Below are 21,882 nucleotides of genomic sequence, written 5' to 3'. Positions count from 1 at the left end.
AATGTTTGAGTTTAAACATTTCTGACACCGATATATATAATCTATGTCAGTAGAAATGTGGTCTTATATCCACATGTATCGTCTCACGTAGCTCCTGGTGGCATTTCAGCAAATATCTCGAGACTGACGACAGGTCTACACTGACCCGAGACAGCATTCAAATGTAATTGAGAGCACATCATATTCTTCAAATATAAATGATAAGATACAGCTGTTTTTTACATAAGCTTTATGTACATCAATTCTAGTTGTCAGAACACAGCATTAATGTGCTGACAGAAATGATAATTACAAAACAAAAACTTGTTTGCTGAACACAACATATTACAAGTTTCAATTAATTTCAAAATGGCCTACTTAAAAAAAGACACTGACATAACTGAAAACTAACATGCATACATTGCAAAATAAAACAATGACAAGTTATGTCACTGATAACCAATATCAGCAATAAATAATAAATGAAAAAACCTTAATAAATACAACTGTGGCAGATCTGGGGCCACGACTCAGTTACCAGCTCAATATAGTCCTATACATATACCATTTCATTATAAGAGATGGATGTTATCACTACTGACAATAACATCATTAACTATAGATCTACACATTTGAAAAGGAAATGCTGATACCTAAACAGGGATATCATTTCATTGTTCATATGGTAGCCAATGAATCTGACTTCACACAAGCACCATTACTGTGGGAATGGAGTGAGCTAACACATAGTTTATCTATCAGTCCCAGTGGTACTAGCTTTGTAGAGGCAGAAAATGTTGGTAGTAACTTTTGGTGACATCTATCATCATTTCTTGTGTACATTCAGGTAACTCACCAGCAAAAAGACCTGAAAATATCAACCAAATATCAAATTTAATCAAAACACTAACTGAATAACCAGACAAACATTGTAGGTATGACGTTGTCAATTTGGGTGAAAATACTTAGAAAAATTTTGACAAATAATTTGCTATTATGTACTGTATCTAAGAAGAATGAAAAAGGTGGCATGTCTCTCTCTTGAGGAAGCAAGGTATTTGAGGGTTTGGGGGTGAGGAGGGTTAAGGGGGGTGAGGGGGGTTAAGGGGGGTGAGGGGGGTTAAGGGGGGGGGGGGGCAGTACTGTACCTGGAGATCCTGAAAAGTATGTAAAAGGTGGCACCACTGTCTCTGGAGGAAGCACAGTATTGTCAGCTATGGCACAGCAGTCTTTGAGCACACATCGTCTTCCCTTAATATCACAAGTACAAAAGTTAAAGCTGCCATACTTGGTCGCATTATTGCTAAATATTGTAATAGGAAACTCCTTTTAGCTTACAAAATTAAGTAATTAGTTTGTTACACTTTGACAATCCATATCAATCTTATTACACAGTAAAAACAATCCCTTTACAACAAGAAAAGCATCAGGATTATTAAAAGGCAGAGGGAAAATCCTGTACAGAATACCTTTAATAAATTTCGAAGGAAAATTCTATAAACTTACAATGACACAGTTCTTTCCTATGTGTACATATGACCCAATCTGTGCAGCATTTATGACAGAATCCTCATCTATAAATACATGGTCTCCAATGTGAAGTGGAAAGAATGCAACACTGAAAGAAAGCAACGTAACCCTAAAGTCAAAACCTTAAAGCATATATATATGGGCAAGAACTATAACATTTAATATTAATTTTTTTTGCTTGGAAATATATTCTTTTCAGGAATGATCCACAATATTCAAAATTAAATATAAAAATCTGACCTTCCTGAATTCAATTTTCTAAGAATTAATTACTGCACCTTCCAGTTGTCTAAAACATCAGAATGAACTCCTCAAATAGATACTGCCACCAAAGTTGACCTTTAATTTACCTTCTGTTGTATTGGCCTGCTAGATGCATTCCCCATCAGGTCAAAAATTAAAACTTACCCCTTTGAAAACTTTTTGAAAGGAGGTCTTATCACAGCCCTGCTACTTATCACACTATGTCTGCCTATCCTGACATTAGCTAGGTCTCCCCGGATAATACAGTCTGCCATGATGATTGTCTAGAAGAAAAATATAATATATTATACTGTATCATATCAGCTAAAGTAGCACAGGCCCTAGTTTTACAAAGTGGTTGTTTGCTTTTGGACTGATAATTCTGGTCTGGTTACCACAAACATTTGTTCCACTTTCAGAATTTGACAAATGATTCTACAGCAAATTTTCAACCATGAAATGACCAAATCGCTGATGAATTCTCTCACCCTTCTATTGGGAACAATATTCTGATAAATTTTCTCACCTTTCCATTGAGCACAATATTCTGATAAATTTCCTCACCTTTCCATTGAGCACAATATTCTGATAAATTTTCTCACCTTTCCATTGAGCACAATATTCTGATAAATTTTCTCACCTTTCCATTGAGCACAATATTCTGATAAATTCTCTCACCTTTCCATTGAGCACAATATTCTGATAAATTTTCTCACCTTTCCATTGAGCACAATATTCTGATAAATTTTCTCATCTTTCCATTGAGCACAATATTCTGATAAATTTTCTCACCTTTCCATTGAGCACAATATTCTGATAAATTCTCTCATCTTTCCATTGAGCACAATATTCTGATAAATTCTCTCACCTTTCCATTGAGCACAATATTCTGGCTCCCACAAAGCACTGACTGGCGGCTCACTTTGTTTCCGGAGGCCTGGGAATTTAATTAAAAAATTTCTCAAATTTTCATTGAGCTGACTGCCATTCATTAGTAACAGTGGAACCAAGTATTACTATACTTACCAGTATTATCAACTAACTGATTACTGTACTAGTACTGCTGTTGACATTTCCAAGTTACATGACAAAATATTTACTAGTAACAGGCTTTTGCAATGATTTTGATTATTTAAAATTAGCACATGCTTATCATTTAAATGCGCATTAACTTTCAGTTCCTTTTTACTTATTTCATTAAGGAAGCCGTAACAGTGTTATCCCTCTACTCTTGTTTGTGATGAATTCCTGATTTTCATTTTCAACATGAATTCTCTAAATTTTATGTGAAGCCTCACCGTTTCAATGTACTGCGCCTTGTTGTAAAACTGGTCGGGCAGTTCCATTTGGATCTTGGAGATGAGAATCAATTTCGATATTTTAATGACAGAATTAATTTCTCATCGCACTTTGTCTTCTTGTCTTTTGTGATTACCACTTTCTGACTTTTAACATGACGTGAGGAAAGATAGCGGAAGCGGAAACCTGAAATTGAAGTGCAACTCTGGAATTCTGGGTATGCCACGTTGAAAACTGCGCATGCCTCAATCATGTGGTTGATACTTCCGTTTAGAGTTTGATTAAAAGCAAAGTCAATAACCGGGACTTTTTTTGGAGTTAAAGGCAGAAAAACTTCAAAGGTGAAAATGATATGATAACGTCCAGAAAAGTAGGTTTTCTTCCTTGTAAAAATTTTGTTATCTATAGTCTCCATTTATGTGAGATAGTTCAACAATGGCAGACCAGTCGCAATATCCACAGTCATTTCAAGGCGTGAGACCGCAAGGTTCAGGACAAAATGCCGGTTATTTTCCCAGCGGAGGTCCTCAGTTTGGTGAGTTCTATGGTTTGATATATATGTTCAGTTAGTATCGATTTGTGTAGTGGTATAAGAACGCTGATAAGTTGCTTACGTGGCAAGATTGACTCGTCTAAGTCTACGTCACACGTTAAGTACTACTAGTTGAACGTTTTAAGTCGATTGATACCTTCATATAAAATCGCCTTAGTCTCGTGAAGTGCTACTAGTATTAGATAACATTGTTAAAAAGCTGCCACTTACATTTAGAGGGAAAATAAACGGTCTATCTCCGTGGGTAAGTAATCTATTGCTCACTGCAGTTAGCCAACAGTCAACTAAGTATTGTCTCAAACCTTAAGAAATGTCCTTCAAACAGAAAAGAAAATATAATACCACATACACTTGGTCAGGTTTCTTTATTTCCAGTAAGTTTAAATGCATGATATTATCAGGAAACTGTTTTTTTACTTTAAATAGGTGGCAACAATTACAGTGGTGTTTGGTCTATTGACAGAATTAAAGCCATAATTGCCATCACTTGTTTAGAATTGACCTTCATTTGTAATTACCTAAACAACAACAACAATAATAATTGTTATGATAATACTGAAAGGAAAAGTTGTGATATAATAAAAGATAGATAGGATAGTGATCAATGTATTTGATAGCAGCTTTAACTGATTGGAGCAGATTGTAAAATAAGTAATATCCTCTTCGTAGAATCAATCATAGTTGTTGTCTAGATAAAAACGAAAGTCACCTGCAGTAAAATATATTCTTGAAGATAAGTCTGCTTCTAAAAAATAATAATTAAAATAAAATAATGATAAAAACAACATAATGTATGGGGAAGGGGGTAGCAAGCAGCAGAAAACTACAAAGATTACCAGGACCCAGTATTATCAGCTTTTTTGGGCTTCAATCTTGCAGGTCCTCCAGGCCAAGGTATGCCCCCAGTGAGCAAGCAGTTTAGTGGCCAGCCAGGTGGTTTCATGCCACCCCCTCTGCCAGGCGGTTCGCAGCCACCCCCTCAGCCAGGCTCCACATTTAATGGACAGGGAGGAGGAGGACCACCCCCAGGTCAGTTTGGCCAGAACAGGTTCCCAGGCCCAGGGGGGCCACCACCACCTAGATTTAACCCTCAGCAACAAGGTGGACTGTCATCAAATGCTGGTCAGCTCCCTCAGGGCCCAGGGGGTCCACCCCCTAGATTTGGTCCACCCCAAGGTCAAGGAGGTCCCCCACCTAGGTTTGGGCCACCATCAGGACAGCCACAAAGATTTCCACCTACAAGCAGTGTGGGCCCTCAAGGCCAGCTTGGCCCAATGTCACAGGGCCAGATGAAGGGGCCACCACCCCAAGGAAGAATAAATACCACAGCTGGACAAAGTGGATCCCCTTTTGGAGCCCCATCTAATATGAATGGACCTCCTATGGGAGTAAGACCACCCACGTCACAAGTTGGCCAAGGATTTTATGGGCAGCAGATGCCACCAACTTCACAAAACACAGGAGTGCCCCCTCCTGGGCCTCCCTCAAATTTGGCAGGGTTTGGCCCACCCCCAACACACCCTGTGTCCCAAGGTATAGGGGCACCACCTGTGTCCAGACCTCCTGTTAGTAACTATGGCTCCATGGGTCCTCCAACCCTGGGGCCTCCGACTTCCCAGTCCATGGAGGGACAGCCTTCTCCCAGAGGACCCACACAGTTGTCTAATTTATCAGGGAAACCACCCCAGGGATTTGGACCCCCTCCTCCTACTTCCCAGGGTTATGGTCCTCCCTCTAACTTACCGAATACTGGACCACCACCACCAAGACTGGGGGCACCACCCACATCTCTGGCAGGACCGCCACCGCCAAGACTCGGCGCACCACCGACATCCCTGTCAGGAGCGCCACCTATGTCACTGTCAACATCCCAGTTGGCGGCAGGTCCAGCTGATGGGTTGGCTCCTCCACCCCCAGGATACCTGCAAGGTGAGCAGACCAGACCATCTCTGGTGATACTTAACTTGTCTTCCCTGAACTTTAGCTATCAGCTTATTATTAGTTATTTACGGGTGTTTTTAAAGCATTTTTTTTGTCTCACTGTTGAATAATTGACTAAGGAATTTATGTGGTGGCTTTTCAATGGAATAGACTTTCCAGGAATAGACTGGTATTAACATAGTAGCTTGTACATGAACAATAGTCATCCATGCAACACTTAATGCCTTATATGATAATAGACACCATGGTATATAAAACAGTGCTAAGTTAGAGATATAGATAATATATTTAATAACTTTATAATGAACTAACATCAGGTACACATTTCAAACATGTATCTGCTGTTTGATTTGTATTTTTTTTACAATTTTTAAATAATTATTCTGATAAAGTATATTGGTATTGTTTATAAAATCTTAATAACCCTTGGTAAATATGGTTGAGAAATAATTAAAAAAATTTTTTTGGAATGGAGACTAATTTCTGTTTTTTGCTTGCTTTTGCACACATCATTTTTATTGACCACCAGTTCAGTGTCAGCTTTGGTTTATGCTCATGTTAATGCATGGTATGTGGGGTAAACATGCTGCACTAATCCAACTTGAAATTTATGAGATAAGAGTATCAAAGGGATAATTTACATGACAAGTTGAGGTGTAGAAAAAATGTGACAACCTCACTGAAGTGCCAGGAAATGGGGAGGCGGGGCTAAAACTGGTATTCAAAGAAAATTTTTGCAAAGTGTTTGAGATAATTTCCTTTAGCAGAAGAAAGAAAGATAACTGATTTGTCAAAATTGGTGTAGTTTTGATTTGGTAAAGACTACTATTTTTCTAAATCTTAAAAATGTGTTTGTGTAACCCCACTGGTATACATATATATACATGATAGACCTGTATCTTCAAATATATGGATATGTCACAGGCAAGATTGAAATCCAGGCTAGATTTTAAACCTGACTAGGCAAGATTGGAATCCCAAGTCACAGACAATTTTAGATTAGTAATTTAATCACATCCCTAATGAAGCCAATTTAGTTATAGAATCTATGGTTAAGAGCATATTTTATTAATCATCTTGCATGTTGAAATTTCAATCTCACCTAGTCTGGATTTCAATCTTGCTTGTGATACAAACATATATCTACATCTATGTAGACAGCATGAAAGACTGTCCTCCTCATCCTCTCTCCTGGCATGCCTCCTTACTGTGTGAACAGTCAGTATATCAGTATACATATATATATATGTCAAGCATTGTTGTTGCAGGTCGTACTACACCTAATGAGCTGCCTAAGCCGTTTCATGGTCAGGCGACTTATTCACACACAATTGCTTATCATCCGAACAGTGCTACACCAACCCCTCTGGGCTCAGGTACTCCCAACTTTACTAACTCTCACGTCATTTATCTGTAATTTTTGGAAAGAAAATCTTTTTTTACATGGGTACATTTTATAACAACAAATGAACTGTATCTGGCCTCCCTAACTACCAGTCAGTTTTTCTGTTATATACCAAAACCAAGTATATTGTAAGTATTGTGTGGAGTGTTCCTGGGTTGTGTGAACAATTTTTAGACTTGTAGAACATGGGTTATGCTGAAAATTAGTTAGGCAGGCCAGTGTATTAATTTAAACAAGAGGATAAAATACTTGGTGGGTAAAACATAAAAGCATGTGCAACTTAATTTGAAAATGTGTGTAGGTTGTGGCTGCTTTGGCTCTCAGGAGAAGGCATTTGCACTAATTGACATTTTTAGTGGGTTTTGTTTTTAGCTGATCATTATTGAAACGTTGCATTCTTTTTTTTTTTTTTTTTTTTTTTTTTTTTGCTTGGAATTTTATCTTTATTGGTAATGTATGTTTGTGAAAAAATGTTTTGATGTCTGTCGTAGATTTTATGATTTCTGGTTTACCTTCCAAAACCCCACATATTCTTGTATCGTTAACAGAATCGCCCCTTTATATTTAAAACTGGAATGGAACTAGCTGATCTTAATTAAATCATGTTTCTCTTTTTCTTCTTAGAACCACCATCTGAGAAATCTTCACGGGATTCTTCTCCTGTTCCTAACCAACAATATGATGTGTTAGAAGGACAGTTTGTGAACACTCCAGGTTTGTGTTGGTTAGGTAGCCCTGATAGTATTAGATCTAAAAGGTGCACACACAGTGAGTGAGGCGTGCACGTGCAAGCTGTTTTCGAAAACAGCAGAGGGTTAAACCAAACGCATAGAATGGACAAAAAACTAAGTTGAAATCGTGTTGTGACTTATGATTAATTTAGATAAACAATTTTAAACACAATTCTTATATCATCTCAACAACTTTGATAGCACTCTCCCTTGTTTTTTTGTATGCCCCTTTAACGAGATCTTGATATACATGTCCTGTTAATCATGCAGGTGTTCCCCCATCAGCCACGCCCCCTCCCCAGGAGATGAAGGCAGGGATCACAGGCAGGAGACAGTACCCTCAGATGGTAAGGCAAAGGCGTGGGGGAGGGGAGGAATTATAGGGATGGGAATTTATTCCTATGGGAGTATGTTAGTTTTGGGAAATGTTTCTTATTGAATAGAAGACTTGTAATATGACCTAGATGTATCTGTAAATAACATGAAATGAATCCTATAAAAATGTAGTATTGAGCCTCTGGGTGAACAGAAGGATATATTATATGCTTAGTTGGTAACATTGATTAATGATTGCTCATTTTAAGAAGTTATTTCCATGGACTATTATCTCAGTAATTGTGCTGATGATGAAAAAAGGAAACAATTTTTATGACCACCCCAATTTTTCATTTGAGGTTAATTAAACATCCATATTTCTATCCATTTCCTTGAATATAATCATACTAATTTCCCTGTGTCAAAATCATCATGTTTTTATATACAAAAATTGTTTATTTCCTGACATATCATTATTTTATTTAATTGGTTCAGACGATACTGAACTTTTTTCATTTGTAGCCTCAAACATATGGACAGCCTCCATCTCAGCAAGTTCAAGGTTATGGACAGCCTCCATCTCAGCAAGGTCAAGGATATGGACAGCCTCCATCTCAGCAAGGTCAAGGATATGGACAGCCTCCCCTTCAGCCCCCAGGACAGGGGTTTGGTCAGCCACCCCCACCCACAGGTCCTGGAATAATGGGGGGTCCTTACACCCAGCAGCCCCACGGGGGATTTACCCCAGGGAGTACACCAGGGTATCCACAGCCCCAGGGACAGACGGGACAGATGGGCAATAGTATGCCCTATGGAGATGGCCTCAACTCTAGTTTTGGCAAACTAAATTTCCAGGTAAGTGCTCCTAAAGGGTAGATAACTAAAATAGCTGTTTCAAATAGCACCACAGATACATTGTATCTTATTTGTCTTTTTCATTGTTTATATAACCAATAGTTTTAAATGTGCTATATTATTTTAAGATAGACATGTTAAGGTTACACAGTGAGTATTATTTTATCAATTTGAAGTTGTGTTATTATTTCTTAATCATTGTTTGTGTTATTTTCCAGTCACCAGAGTCTAGAGTTGTGAATTTACTACAAGAGCGCAATGTGATTCCTCCAGATGGTGTGGAGACAGTAAAACCCAACCTGGCTCCTGATTTTAAAAAGCTCAACTGTAGTCCAGAGTGAGTATGTCTCTTCAGCCACCAGTGTATGTGTTAGCATGGAAAACAACTCACTTTACAGCCTGTGTAATCTAAAATAGAAAATGGATTTTAACTAAAATCTGTGCTCTCAAATTTTGAAGAGAAAATCAGTTTTGGAAAAATTACAATTAGACAAAGGATATTGATGTTACAACTATGAAAATTTTCACCATCAATGGAGAAAAGTTTCCTGTTTATTTCACTGATATCAGAATCCTGAAACAACTGAAACATATAGAAATCTATAATGAACTCATATTAAACCAAGGTTTCTCTCTTCCTATTCCAGTATATTTAGATGTAGATATGTGTAGTAATCTATAATGAACTCATATTGAACCAATGTTTCTCTCTTCCTATTCCAGCATATTTAGATGTAGATATGTGTAGTAATCTATAATGAACTCATATTGAACCAATGTTTCTCTCTTCCTATTCCAGTATATTTAGATGTAGATATGTGTAGTAATCTATAATGAACTCATATTGAACCAATGTTTCTCTCTTCCTATTCCAGTATATTTAGATGTAGATATGTGTAGTAATCTATAATGAACTCATATTAAACCAATGTTTCTCTCTTCCTATTCCAGTATATTTAGATGTAGATATGTGTAGTAATCTATAATAAACTCATATTGAACCAATGTTTCTCTCTTCCTATTCCAGTATATTTAGATGCACACTGACTACCATACCACAGAGTCAGTCACTGCTGAATAAAGCACGGCTACCACTGGGTATATTAATTCACCCATTTAAGGATTTGACAGTAAGTCTACCCAAGTGCATTTGTTATTAAGAATATTTATATTATCCAATCAGATAACAGTTTTGATCTACTAATTAAGTGCATACCACCTGCTTGTTTCCGCAAGGTGCTTAAGAAAAACTTCCTGACTTTAAGATTAAATGTTTATAAAAAATATTGATTTGTAGATAAATTGTACCACCAGTGCAGAGTTGGCAGTACGCATAGTTTTAGTCCTGACCCATCGCGTCTGCTGTATCCACGGGCTCTGCCGCCTTGTCACCGTTACTGCTTCTCGTAAAATACAAGAGCCCCAGACCCATCTCTTTGATTTAGGTCACATATAATCTCAACTCGTTCCACGTAAATTTTGGGCTTTATCAGTGCTTGGGTCTAGGTGTGGTGCTTGTGGCAATGTACCCTTGTTAGTTACTTTTATCTTGTATTGCAGCAACTGCCAGTTATCCAGTCCAGTGTCATCGTGCGCTGTCGGTCGTGTAGGACGTACATTAATCCATTTGTGGCTTTCATAGACAATAGAAGGTGGAAGTGCAACTTGTGTTATAGGATCAATGAAGGTAAAGTAGAACACAGTGGGGAAAACCTTGAAACCATTCACTGGAACACTCTTAAAGTAAAAGTGAAATAAGAGGAAACTAAACTCTCATCAGCCTCAGTAGACTTTGTTAAGCTCCTGTTCTATAGCATGTGTAAAGATTTTTTTCAGTTTAAAAAACTTTGCAAAGCCATCTCTAGAGATAGTTAATGTGAATTATCACATTTTTTAATGCTTTGATTATAGTAAATGGGTAAATTTGGTAGGTTAGTAACCTATCCTTGCCAGGCTGTAACCAATTTAGTAGAGAGTTAAGTGTAATTATAAATTCTAAATATGCTAAATTTAGTCTCTGAGAATATGTATGATCCTGTGAGCAAAATGTATGGCGCTCATTTACAAAGAAGATTGAAGATGTGTTTTGCCTCCATGGAAATTGTTGTTGCAGAACCTGATGGGGTAAGCCATATCGTGCACCTGTTATTTTATGTGAATGTACAGCTTTCTACACAGCACAAATCACTGGTTCAAATTCTCCCCAATTACTTTCCTCCAGCCCCTGAAGAGTTCCAGTATGACCCAGTTAGTAAAACTTTTGGGGACCCAATGAGAAGGCCAGAAATGAAATCAGCAACGATTGAATTTATAGCCTCCTCAGAATACATGGTGAGTGACCTGTGGTGATCGCCAATGATTGATTGTTAATTTATAGCCTCCTCCGAATACATGGTGAGTGACCTGTGGTGATCGCCAATGATTGATTGTTAATAGCTAGTTGCTCTGTTTGTTTGGTGGAAGGTGTTATCCTTGATTTTCAATTAGATTTGTAAATTGCAAAGTATTTTGAAATGGAAGTGCAATACCTTAAAATTAGGATTGATTTAAAAAGTGATGAAAATTTAGTAAAGTTGACATGTCCTCTTAAAGTTTTAAAACAAGAATGTGATGCATTAGTCTCTGACTTGTCATTTTCTTACATATACAGTTTAAGGTTTTATATAAAGCTCTGTACTCTGTGATAAGTGAATATAAAAACATTCTTAAATATTAATCTAAGAAATGATATTGAACTTTCAGCTGCGGCCTCCCCAGCCAGCAGTATATTTGTTTCTGTTGGATGTATCATTTAATGCAATATCAACAGGTGGGTGTGGATTAAATATGTTTAAATTGTTCAGCAACTGTCCCATGTTGTTTCTGCAGAATTTTGTATTTGTTTTAAGTTAAAATGCCCTTAAACCCACCTCTGAATTTATGTCCCATACATTCCTTAGAGTATATGCATTAGGAAGTGCTATAGACAAGAACTTAACTTGATGACAAAAAACAATTGCCAAAGATCTTTGATGGATACTGTAACATATTATTATATCATAGTTTATGGTTTTTTGATATTTATCTTTTTTTTTTGTCAAATTCTGGAATTTAGGCTCTGTCAGAACTGTAAGCAATTCCCAAAACTTTCAGAACCTTAGATTTAATGTGGAAGAGAAATCATAATGGTTTACGATAATTTGTAATTTCAGGGTACTTGTCCTCATTTTGCCAAATTCTGGACGATGAACTGGACCGTATTCCTGGCGATGCCCGCACACTGGTGGGCTTTATAACCTACGACTCCTCTTTATACTTCTTCAACTTATCTGAAGGACTTTCAGCGCCTCAGCTACTGGTGGTGTCTGATATTGAAGGTAAGGAATGCTATTGGTTAGACTGCTCATATTGGATAGCCTGCTACAAAAGGTGGACTATTGATATGGTATTGGTCTAAGAGCATTGCTTACATAAAACATGATGTGGTTAGTCTAATTAGGCTTCATTTAATGACGAAAGGGTTAAAACCAAAGCATTTACATATTTTTTTGTAAAGTGTGTACCATGAAATATATTTGACATGTGTCATGACTATAGAGAACTGTCTTGTTCATATCCTTCAGTGAAGTGTGTGCCATAAAATATATTTCATATGTGCTGCAACTAATGAGTACTGAACATCTAAACTTGCAACAACATAACTTGGTTATTGAAAATTTTAATTTCATTAAGGTAGTCAATATTTCAGATGTATTTCTGCCTATGCCTGATGGTCTTCTAACAAACTTAAGGGACTGTAAAGACTTGGTCAAAGATCTGTTGAGTCAGTTACCCAAGATGTTTGAAGGCAACAAGGAAACCAACAGTGCCCTGGGGGCAGCTATGCAGGCGGGGCTTAAAATGATGGTAAGAGCCATGAGAATCGAATTTCTTTTGTTGGAAAAGGAAGTACTTTAGGGCATATCAGCGTACATACTTTTTATTATTCTTTACATATTATGTTTCTTTTCTTGTTATAATAAAAAAAATTGAAATAACAGTTGTCATCTTTATCATTATTATTAAGTTTTTAGTATTCTGATGGTTGATATAATTCTCTGTTCAGACAGCCACTGGGGGTAGGATATCAGTATTCCAGACCTGTCTGTAGTAATATCTTTGATATGTCCACAGTATTCTTATTGTTGATATAATTCTCTGTTCAGACAGCCACTGGGGGTAGGATATCAGTATTCCAGACCTGTCTGTAGTAATATCTTTGATATATCCACAGTATTCTTATTGTTGATATAATTCTCTGTTCAGACAGCCACTGGGGGTAGGATATCAGTATTCCAGACCTGTCTGTAGTGATATCTTTGATATATCCACAGTATTCTTATTGTTGATATAATTCTCTGTTCAGACAGCCACTGGGGGTAGGATATCAGTATTCCAGACCTGTCTGTAGTAATATCTTTGATATATCCACAGTATTCTAATTGTTGATATAATTCTCTGTTCAGACAGCCACTGGGGGTAGGATATCAGTATTCCAAACCTGTCTGCCTTCAGTAGGGCCTGGGTCACTGCAAGCCAGAGAGGATCCCAACGCTAGGGCTGGCAAGGTAGGCAGTGGACAGTGTTGCAAGAATAGCAGTGATGAAGTTATGGATTTGATAGTTGAACGTGGCAGTGTGTTTTCAACATTTCTGTGTTTATTAATAAAAACTGTTACAAAATTAAATCTTGACTGTTGAGTGCAAATAAGCTGCCAATGTAGAGTGTATGGTGTATTTTACAAATGTTTATTTAATAGCAGTTATGACAGTAAAATTATGATTGCATTTTTTATTTATTTCATATGATAATATTTATTATTTATATTGTATTTCTAGGCTGTAGCCCACCTAGGCCCTGCCACAGACTTCTACAATTATTGAATAAGATAATACTATTTAATATGTGCTTTTTATTACTAGGCTGTAGCCCACCTAGGCCCTGCCACAGACTTTTACAAGAAGTATGCACTGGACTGCTCTGCTCAGCAGATAGCAGTGGATATCTTCTTCCTCAATGGGCAGTATGCAGACATAGCGTCTATAGGTAGGTTGTGGGTCTGTTCAGTGGGCAGTATGCAGACATAGCGTCTATAGGTAGGTTGTGGGTCTGTTCAGTGGGCAGTATGCAGACATAGCATCTATAGGTAGGTTGTGGGTCTGTTCAGTGGGCAGTATGCAGACATAGCATCTATAGGTAGGTTGTGGGTCTGTTCAGTGGGCAGTATGCAGACATAACGTCTATAGGTAGGTTGTGGGTCTGTTCAATGGGCAGTATGCAGACATAACGTCTATAGGTAGGTTGTGGGTCTGTTCAGTGGGCAGTATGCAGACATAGCGTCTATAGGTAGGTTGTGGGTCTGTTCAGTGGGCAGTATGCAGACATAGCGTCTATAGGTAGGTTGTGGGTCTGTTCAATGGGCAGTATGCAGACATAATGTCTATAGGTAGGTTGTGGGGCACTCTTGGGGACTCTCAGAGACCTTGGTTGGTCCATTGAGAATACTGGTGAAATACTCCCAGTTCTGTGATGTAATAAGCACAGTATGGGCGGCGGTTTATACAAAAATGCAAAACACGATTAGTCGTCATCGTTATCAGATCAGTCGAAATGAAAACACGATTAGTCGTCGTCGTTATCAGATCAGAAGGCAAAATACGACTAGTAGTCGTCAAAACGCAACTTGTCATCATCAAAACGCAACTAGTCATCATCAAAACGCAACTTGTCATCATCAAAACGCAACTAGTCATCATCAAAACGCAACTTGTCATCAAAACGCAACTTGTCATCAAAACGCAATTTGACGCCAGATGGCGCCCATTGTACGAAAATCTAGGCCAAGTCACATGATCCACAGTGATCAAAATGGCGGACGTTATTGAAGCAGCATTATCATATTCCTCGCTCGAACTTGAGAATTATCTCTACGCGTACAATCTAATAATGATATTATATATATAATAATATCTCGAACTCGAGATAATTCTCGAGTTCGAGCGAGGAATATGATAATGCTGCTTCAATAACGTCCGCCATTTTGATCACTGTGGATCATGTGACTTGGCCTAGATTTTCGTACAATGGGCGCCATCTGGCGTCAAATTGCGTTTTGATGACAAGTTGCGTTTTGATGACAAGTTGCGTTTTGATGATGACTAGTTGCGTTTTGATGATGACAAGTTGCGTTTTGATGATGACTAGTTGCGTTTTGATGATGACAAGTTGCGTTTTGATGATGACTAGTTGCGTTTTGATGATGACTAGTTGCGTTTTGATGATGACTAGTTGCGTTTTGATGATGACTAGTTGCGTTTTGATGATGACAAGTTGCGTTTTGATGATGACTAGTTGCGTTTTTATGATAACAAGTTGCGTTTTGATGATGACTAGTTGCGTTTTGATGACTAGTTGCGTTTTGACGACTACTAGTCGTATTTTGCCTTCTGATCTGATAACGACGACGACTAATCGTGTTTTCATTTCGACTGATCTGATAACGATGACGACTAATCGTGTTTTGCATTTTTGTATAAACCGCCGCCCATAGCACAGAAGATAATTGATCACCTTGTCCCATATAGGAAGAAATGCACCCCTCCCCCCCCCTTGTTTGTTAATGCTCAGCTGTTCTGCCCTCTCATGTATAGTTACATTTACAGAAGGAGATGCAACATCAAATAGAGAGATGTTAGTCCAGTAAAAAATATTAATGGCATATCTTAATGTGAACATGACTGGATGAGTTACATAGTATTTACATGTTGTTCTTTAGATATATATATATTTAGATATCTGGGGCACGTGGGGGGTTGGGGGGGGGGGGGGGGAGAGGGGGTAGTAGGGGGGGGGGTCTGTGCAAAGGTGGGGAGAATGAAGAGTTTCCATTAAAACTGCAGAAACTCATTAGACTTATACCTGTGTACATATCTGAATGAAATACATCTTTAAATACTTCCAGTAGGGGATATCATATTAAAATGCAGTCAAGTTAAAGCATTTATCTTTCTTGTTCCAGCTTGTGCATCCAAGTTTTCAGGGGGTGACCTCCACTACTACCCCATGCTGCACTCTGTGGCGAATCCCGCTGAGGTGGAGAGGTTTGAGAACGACCTGAGGAGGTATCTGACCAGAAAGATAGGGTTTGAGTCTGTGATGAGAGTAAGGTGCACAAAAGGTAAATTTTTATTATTTTTTTTTATGTTATAAATAAAGAAATAATGATAATAAAAAATTATATGTGTTTAATTAATCTTATAAGTAGTAGCAACATTTCTTATATTTTCATTCTCAAATTAAATTGCTTGTATTTTGTCTTTAAGTTATTACATTACAGCAGCTAGGTAAGGGACCATTCACAATGAGTTATGTCGACCTAGCTATGTGCACTTACTCCACAGGCACTCTCGCTAAATGCAATCAGATAACGGGCTGTAAGACTCTTCTTGTTTCCAACTTGGATATTCACCAACATTTTTGTATCCTAGATAATGCCAGGAGGCAGCATGTCAGTCTGATAATCTGATTACATTTAGCGAAAGCCCCAGTGAAGTTAAAGGGCACTCGCTAGGTAAACACAAATCTTTCTGAACAAACACTTTCTAAATTAAATGTGAAAAAAAAAAGCGTTGTCTCTTCAAGGCCAATGCATACAATTGATTCCTCTTTGCTTTTAGGTTTAAGTATCCATACCTTTCATGGTAATTTCTTTGTGAGGTCCACGGATCTCCTTAGCTTACCCAACATCAACCCAGACGCTGGCTTTGGCATGCAGGTTTCCATAGAGGACAATTTGCATGAGAGTTCCACAGTGAGTTTTCAGGCAGCTCTCTTGTATACGTCCAGTAAAGGGGAGAGAAGGATCCGTGTCCACAACTTGTGTTTGCCAGTGACCAACCAGTTGACTGATGTCTTCTCTGGTGCTGACCAGCAGGCCATAGCAGGATTGCTGGCTAAGATGGGTGGGTACTTCATGGGTTTGTTAGCTGGATTGCTGGCTAAGATGGGTGGGTACTTCATGGGTTTGTTAGCAGGATTGCTGGCTAAGATGGGTGGGTACTTCATGGGTTTGTTAGCAGGATTGCTGGCTAAGATGGGGGGTACTTCATGGGTTTGTTAGCAGGATTGCTGGCTAAGATGGATGGGTACTTCATGGGTTTGTTAGCAGAATTGCTGGCCAAGATGGGTGGGTACTTCATGGGTTTGTTAGCAGGATTGCTGGCTAAGATGGGTGGGTACTTCATGGGTTTGTTAACTGGATTGCTGGCTAAGATGGGTGGGTACTTCATGGGTTTGTTGGCAGGATTGCTGGCCAAGATGGGTGGGTACTTCTTGGGTTTGTTAGCAGGATTGCTGCCTAAGATGGGTGGGTACTTCATGGGTACTTCATAGCAATATTGCATTATGTGATATCTAAAGTAATTGGTCTAGATGTGCCACATTGTCACTTTCCATAAAGATGCTCTCTTATGCTGGTATGCACACACAATCTACATAATTTACATCAAGTAACTACTGTGAGACAGCTGAGCTTATTTCTTTTTATGACAAGATTGTTATGTAATGACTCCAGTAAAAAGCTATCTGCAACAGGTTTAGTCTAATGGACATGTCTTTGAAATTGACAGTGGTAACACTAACAGATGACTTTTTTTCTCGTAGCTGTGGACAGGTCGCTCAGTTCTAGTCTGATGGATGCCCGCGAGGCTATGGTTAACGCTTGCATGGACGCAATCAGTGCATATGCCAGCAGTATTCCAGCCTCTCAAAGGATAGGCACCCTTCCTTGCTGTTACTCTATTAGGTTACTCCCAATGTATACACTGGCCTTGCTCAAGTCTGTGAGTATTACAGGGAATTGGAATGTAGAAGTGGGCTTGTGTTACATGATTGTTGTTGATTTTTTTTTTACCTTCAAGATCTGTTTGTGGAATCTCTTCCTTAGAATGTTGACATATTCAATTTTAACAGAAGTCCTGGTTTCTTGTTATTTGTATGGCCCACTCATGTTCAGTGCATTTTTATTACACGCTTTTTGTTTGCAAATCTGTTTAAAAATATTTTGTCAGATTTAAAAAAATGATTTTTGCAGTATTTATAAATGGTATCACTTCTTACACAGGAAACAATATAATACACCACTCATGTTTATATAATATTCTTACTGATAACACAGGGGATAACATTACACAAGTATATATAATATATCAATAACTTATTTCTAGGCTGCCTTCAGGGTTGGAGTAAGCACAAAGTTGGATGACCGTGTGTTCTTTATGGAGATGTGCAAGTCTTTACCTCTTAATTATATCTTGTTAAAGCTGTATCCCAGTATGTACCCTGTGCACAATCTGGAGGATAAGGTAATTAGGTTTAGTTCCAGTCATTACCTCTTAATTATATCCATGAGTAGAAAACGGTTTGTTACCTCAGGAAATTTAATTTGGTTGGAAAAATCCCATGGACTAGCCCTTCAAAAAAGTGTATGTTTGAGTTTTAATTATCATGTCAAATATCTTCACATATTTCATGCCTGCCTTTCAGCATTGAAAATAGTAACCACAGTGACAGTCAAGAGATTTAAAATGCCAATGAGATAGTTGAAATTTAAAACTAATTTAGAATTCCACATTTAGAAATATGAAATAGATATTAAATTGCTTGTACAAAAACTTGTGAACTGTTTGAGGTATAAACTCCAGTAGACTTTACTTTCATTATAATTGTTTTATTTTGGTTCCAGAATTCCATCAGTAAGGATGACCAGATGATTCCTCAACCTCCACATCTTCAGTTATCCTCGGCCAACCTGGACAGACAGGGCGTTTTCCTGCTGGACGCTGGGGACGAAATGTTTCTGTATGTGGGCGGGGCCGTCAGTGACCTCTTTTGTCAGGAGGTCTTGGACAAACCTAACTTTTTGTCAGTGCCAGACGGAATGGTGAGGGTGGACATTTATTTAAATATTGTAAAGTTAAATATTAAATGCCAGTGAAATTGTAGGGAAACCCAACTTTTTACCAAGTTCATTTACAAAAACTGAGAGAAAAAGATCACAAAAGATACGTCTCATTTAATAAATTTTTTTTATCCTTATGATTTCAGTCACATTTGCTACTGAATTTAATTAATGATTATCGTTTCAGACTGATCTTCCTGAACTAGAAAACCCAACATCTGAGCGGCTTAGGAATTTTATCAATTATTTACAAGATCAGAGACCTTTTCACTCCAAGTTCTTAGTTGTCAGGTATGTTATCTGTGGCATTAGGTCACATGGTCCTTTCGATATTTTTAGAATTTTATATCTTAGTGAAAAAAAAAGAAAAGAATGTTCATAAAAAGTTTTCTAAAGTATAAAAGGGCTAAGGGCAGTTCACACAGGTTAATTTTGTTCATTTGCAGGGAAGACAGCAAAGCTAGAATGCAATTCTTCAAATACATGGTTGAAGATAAAACAGAAGCCAGTATGTCTTACTATGAGTACCTTCAGAGTATACAAAAGCAGTTGAAAGGATGAACAATCAACAATAGGACTTTACTGTACTCCACTTGGGACAATTTCCCAAGAAAAGTGTCATTTTAAAGCAGTTCTGCTGGGACAGGTGACCACATGTTGTTTACAAAGCAGGCAAAGTTTCTACAGTGATTTGGTCATTTAAAACTGCCAAAATGAAATATATATATATATATATATATATATATATGAAAGGGTTAAAGATGCATGGTCCAATGATATACTGCAGAAAAATCACTACCTAGGATCTGATTAACAAGTTCCTGGCATGAAATCTAGTGTGATGGTGTGATAAGCTACATTGATTGAAGTAGTATCTGTGATGGATGGACAGAGATGCATGTCCATTTTGTATATATACATAAAAATGAATTAACCATGAAATATTGACCAGAACCTGCCTGTTTGCTTCAGAACTGACATTTAGTAAGCTTCAAATAGGGTGAAAATTCCCCTTCTTGATTGTTGACACTGTGTGGTATACTTAAATATAAACTTGCAAAGGAGAATAATGCAATCATAATGCATGCAGTAGAAAGTACTTGTAATATAAATTGGAATTCTTTTTAACAATAGTTTCTCTCTGAGAAACTAGTGTGTTTAATGTAGCGCATTTCTATTTATTTCCTATTCAAACAGTGGTGCATGAAAGTTGTTGAACTATACCGATGGTTGTAAATTTGAAGTCGAGGACCCTGTGCTTTAAAGAAGAAACTTCATACCAAGATTTTTATGGACATTAAAGTCTGTCATAAGAAAACTTAGTTTTGTGTTTTTCTTCTTCTCTTACTGTTCTTTCTCAAATAAAGAGTCAACAAACTAATTGTGAGGACAATTTTAACAGAATTACAGAACTAATACCATTTCCTCCTGTAACCTGATTTGGAATTGGAAAACTTAAAGGGCTATCCATACACCAAATGTGTCAAATATATCGCAATACTGGAAGGTCCTCCGTTCCTCGAACAATGAAATCCACTTTCACTGGACACTGTAAGACTGTGGTTAAGAATTCTTCAGCAAATCCAATTTGAAAAAAAAGGAGGTTGTATCCTTTCCTTGGTGGAATTGCAGCTGATACAGTGATCACATTGTATTTCCTTTTTATTATGTAGTCATTTACTCCCATCAATTCACTTAAAAGCTTTCTGATGTAAGCATCTTCCAATGCAGTTTCTGAGGATCTGGATTCTCCATAAAGATTACCTGGATTATAAGACCATTCAAAACACTCACTTAAAGATAATAAACACAAATTAACACAAAAAATATTAGGATATGTAATCATGTGATAATATCAAAGAATTAAAAACTACAGATGTCCTATCAACAGGAATGACATTAATATTGTCCTTACTCTAAAAATTGCAAGGAACACTATTTATGAACTACTGTAGAACATGTTAAGAATCAAATACAATGATGTCCAAAAAGGGGTATTCTTTCCTTCTGCAAATTATTTACATTCAGGTTTAAACTACAAGATTTGTGATTTTTTAACAAAGTGCTTAGGGATAAAAGAATAATTCTCTTAGACTCCAGGACCAAATGACAGAATGTAAACCTTTTTCAAGTCTGATAAAAATTCTTAACAAGGTCACAAACTAAAAGAAAGACACACAGCCTTTTAACCACTTTTCAAATCTGTGTGAACCCTGCAAGAATTGTGCATGGCTCCAGCTCCTGTTCTGCTCCACCTCCATTTCGGCTGCAATTTCAGAATAAAATCCAAGATTCATAAATACCACAGCATGAACTTACTAGTATTCCATGTTAGCCATCCTTTCCTAACTCCCAGATGGTGAGGGGCAGTGGCCTTTTCATACAGAATACCATAGTTCCCCGCTGCCGATCTCTTGGGGATTGCAGCCCTCCTGTTCTTCAGATACACAGCACTGGTTTTAATCCCTCGCACTGGGCACGTGTTACAAGTACGCTGTAACACTGCTAACAATACTGAGTTAGTCTGAAAATGATTGGAAATGGTATGTTAATAAATGTTTGCAGGAGAAATATATTCTGTTTGTCTACTGATGAATTCTAATTCTATTCGTAAAAGGAAAATATGTACGAAAAAAATAAAACATCTTTCACTGGACAATTGAATAATTTGGTGCATTACGAATAAAACAAAGTGGAGACCTCTACATTTATGCATTTGACTCCAACATCCTATTAGCCAGCTTATAAGTTCCATATATCATGTTATTATCGCCCTGTTAAAATGTTATAATCATATAATGTTATAATGCCTTCATTAGCCAACTTTAAACAGCCCTACCCATATATATTATTATTTATGTTATTATGACTAATACGTTTTGGCACGGATGATTATTTTATTGTGTCAAGCAAATAGTAATGAGCCTCGCATGTCTAACATCCCGTAGCCACACTAAAAGGCTACTCGTAATTTCCTCTCACCAACATTGCCCTCCTTTCAGCAGCCGTGCGCATGTGCACTGTAAACTTCCTTTGTCGTATAACAGATATATTT

At 37.5% G+C, this 21,882-nt stretch overlaps 3 protein-coding genes across 5 annotated transcripts; 1 reads left to right on the top strand and 2 right to left on the bottom strand.

The window, feature by feature from the left end:
- Window positions 1-212: 212 nt before the first annotated feature.
- On the bottom strand, window positions 213-3,893 carry LOC106181960 (dynactin subunit 5). 2 transcript variants are annotated; one of them, XM_013566534.2, is made up of 7 exons: window positions 3,815-3,833; window positions 3,051-3,237; window positions 2,621-2,689; window positions 1,918-2,036; window positions 1,486-1,597; window positions 1,128-1,230; window positions 213-847 (listed from the first exon to the last, which is right to left on the bottom strand). In XM_013566534.2, the coding sequence occupies exons 2-7, from the start codon at window positions 3,096-3,098 to the stop codon at window positions 753-755; spliced, it is 546 nt and encodes a 181-aa protein (XP_013421988.1). In that variant the 5' UTR covers window positions 3,099-3,237; window positions 3,815-3,833; the 3' UTR covers window positions 213-752. The 2 variants fall into 2 exon arrangements, with proteins under 2 accessions (XP_013421988.1, XP_086860884.1); XM_087004758.1 differs by lacking the exon at window positions 2,621-2,689 and having other exon boundaries at window positions 3,815-3,893.
- LOC106181958 (protein transport protein Sec24A) lies at window positions 3,280-20,149 on the top strand. 2 transcript variants are annotated; one of them, XM_087004750.1, is made up of 22 exons: window positions 3,280-3,586; window positions 4,484-5,533; window positions 6,814-6,921; window positions 7,575-7,664; window positions 7,952-8,028; window positions 8,519-8,851; window positions 9,070-9,188; window positions 9,879-9,981; window positions 10,412-10,538; window positions 11,073-11,182; window positions 11,594-11,660; window positions 12,043-12,207; window positions 12,579-12,736; window positions 13,336-13,437; window positions 13,792-13,915; window positions 15,888-16,046; window positions 16,546-16,830; window positions 17,531-17,709; window positions 18,094-18,231; window positions 18,612-18,809; window positions 19,015-19,118; window positions 19,274-20,149. In XM_087004750.1, the coding sequence occupies exons 1-22, from the start codon at window positions 3,487-3,489 to the stop codon at window positions 19,386-19,388; spliced, it is 4,011 nt and encodes a 1,336-aa protein (XP_086860876.1). In that variant the 5' UTR covers window positions 3,280-3,486; the 3' UTR covers window positions 19,389-20,149. The 2 variants fall into 2 exon arrangements, with proteins under 2 accessions (XP_086860876.1, XP_086860877.1); XM_087004751.1 differs by lacking the exon at window positions 6,814-6,921.
- LOC106181962 (small ribosomal subunit protein uS3m) lies at window positions 19,985-21,868 on the bottom strand. Its single transcript, XM_013566536.2, has 3 exons — window positions 21,810-21,868; window positions 21,147-21,351; window positions 19,985-20,591 (listed from the first exon to the last, which is right to left on the bottom strand). The coding sequence occupies exons 1-3, from the start codon at window positions 21,840-21,842 to the stop codon at window positions 20,311-20,313; spliced, it is 519 nt and encodes a 172-aa protein (XP_013421990.2). The 5' UTR covers window positions 21,843-21,868; the 3' UTR covers window positions 19,985-20,310.
- Between the last annotated feature and the right edge of the window lie 14 nt (window positions 21,869-21,882).

The sequence above is a fragment of the Lingula anatina genome, chromosome 2 (genome assembly GCF_051362555.1).
Source record: "Lingula anatina isolate TDL-2025a chromosome 2, LinAna3.0, whole genome shotgun sequence".
NCBI lineage: Eukaryota > Metazoa > Brachiopoda > Lingulata > Lingulida > Lingulidae > Lingula > Lingula anatina.
Note: the sequence above shows the minus strand (reverse complement) of the source record. Positions and strands in the feature narration are given on the sequence as shown.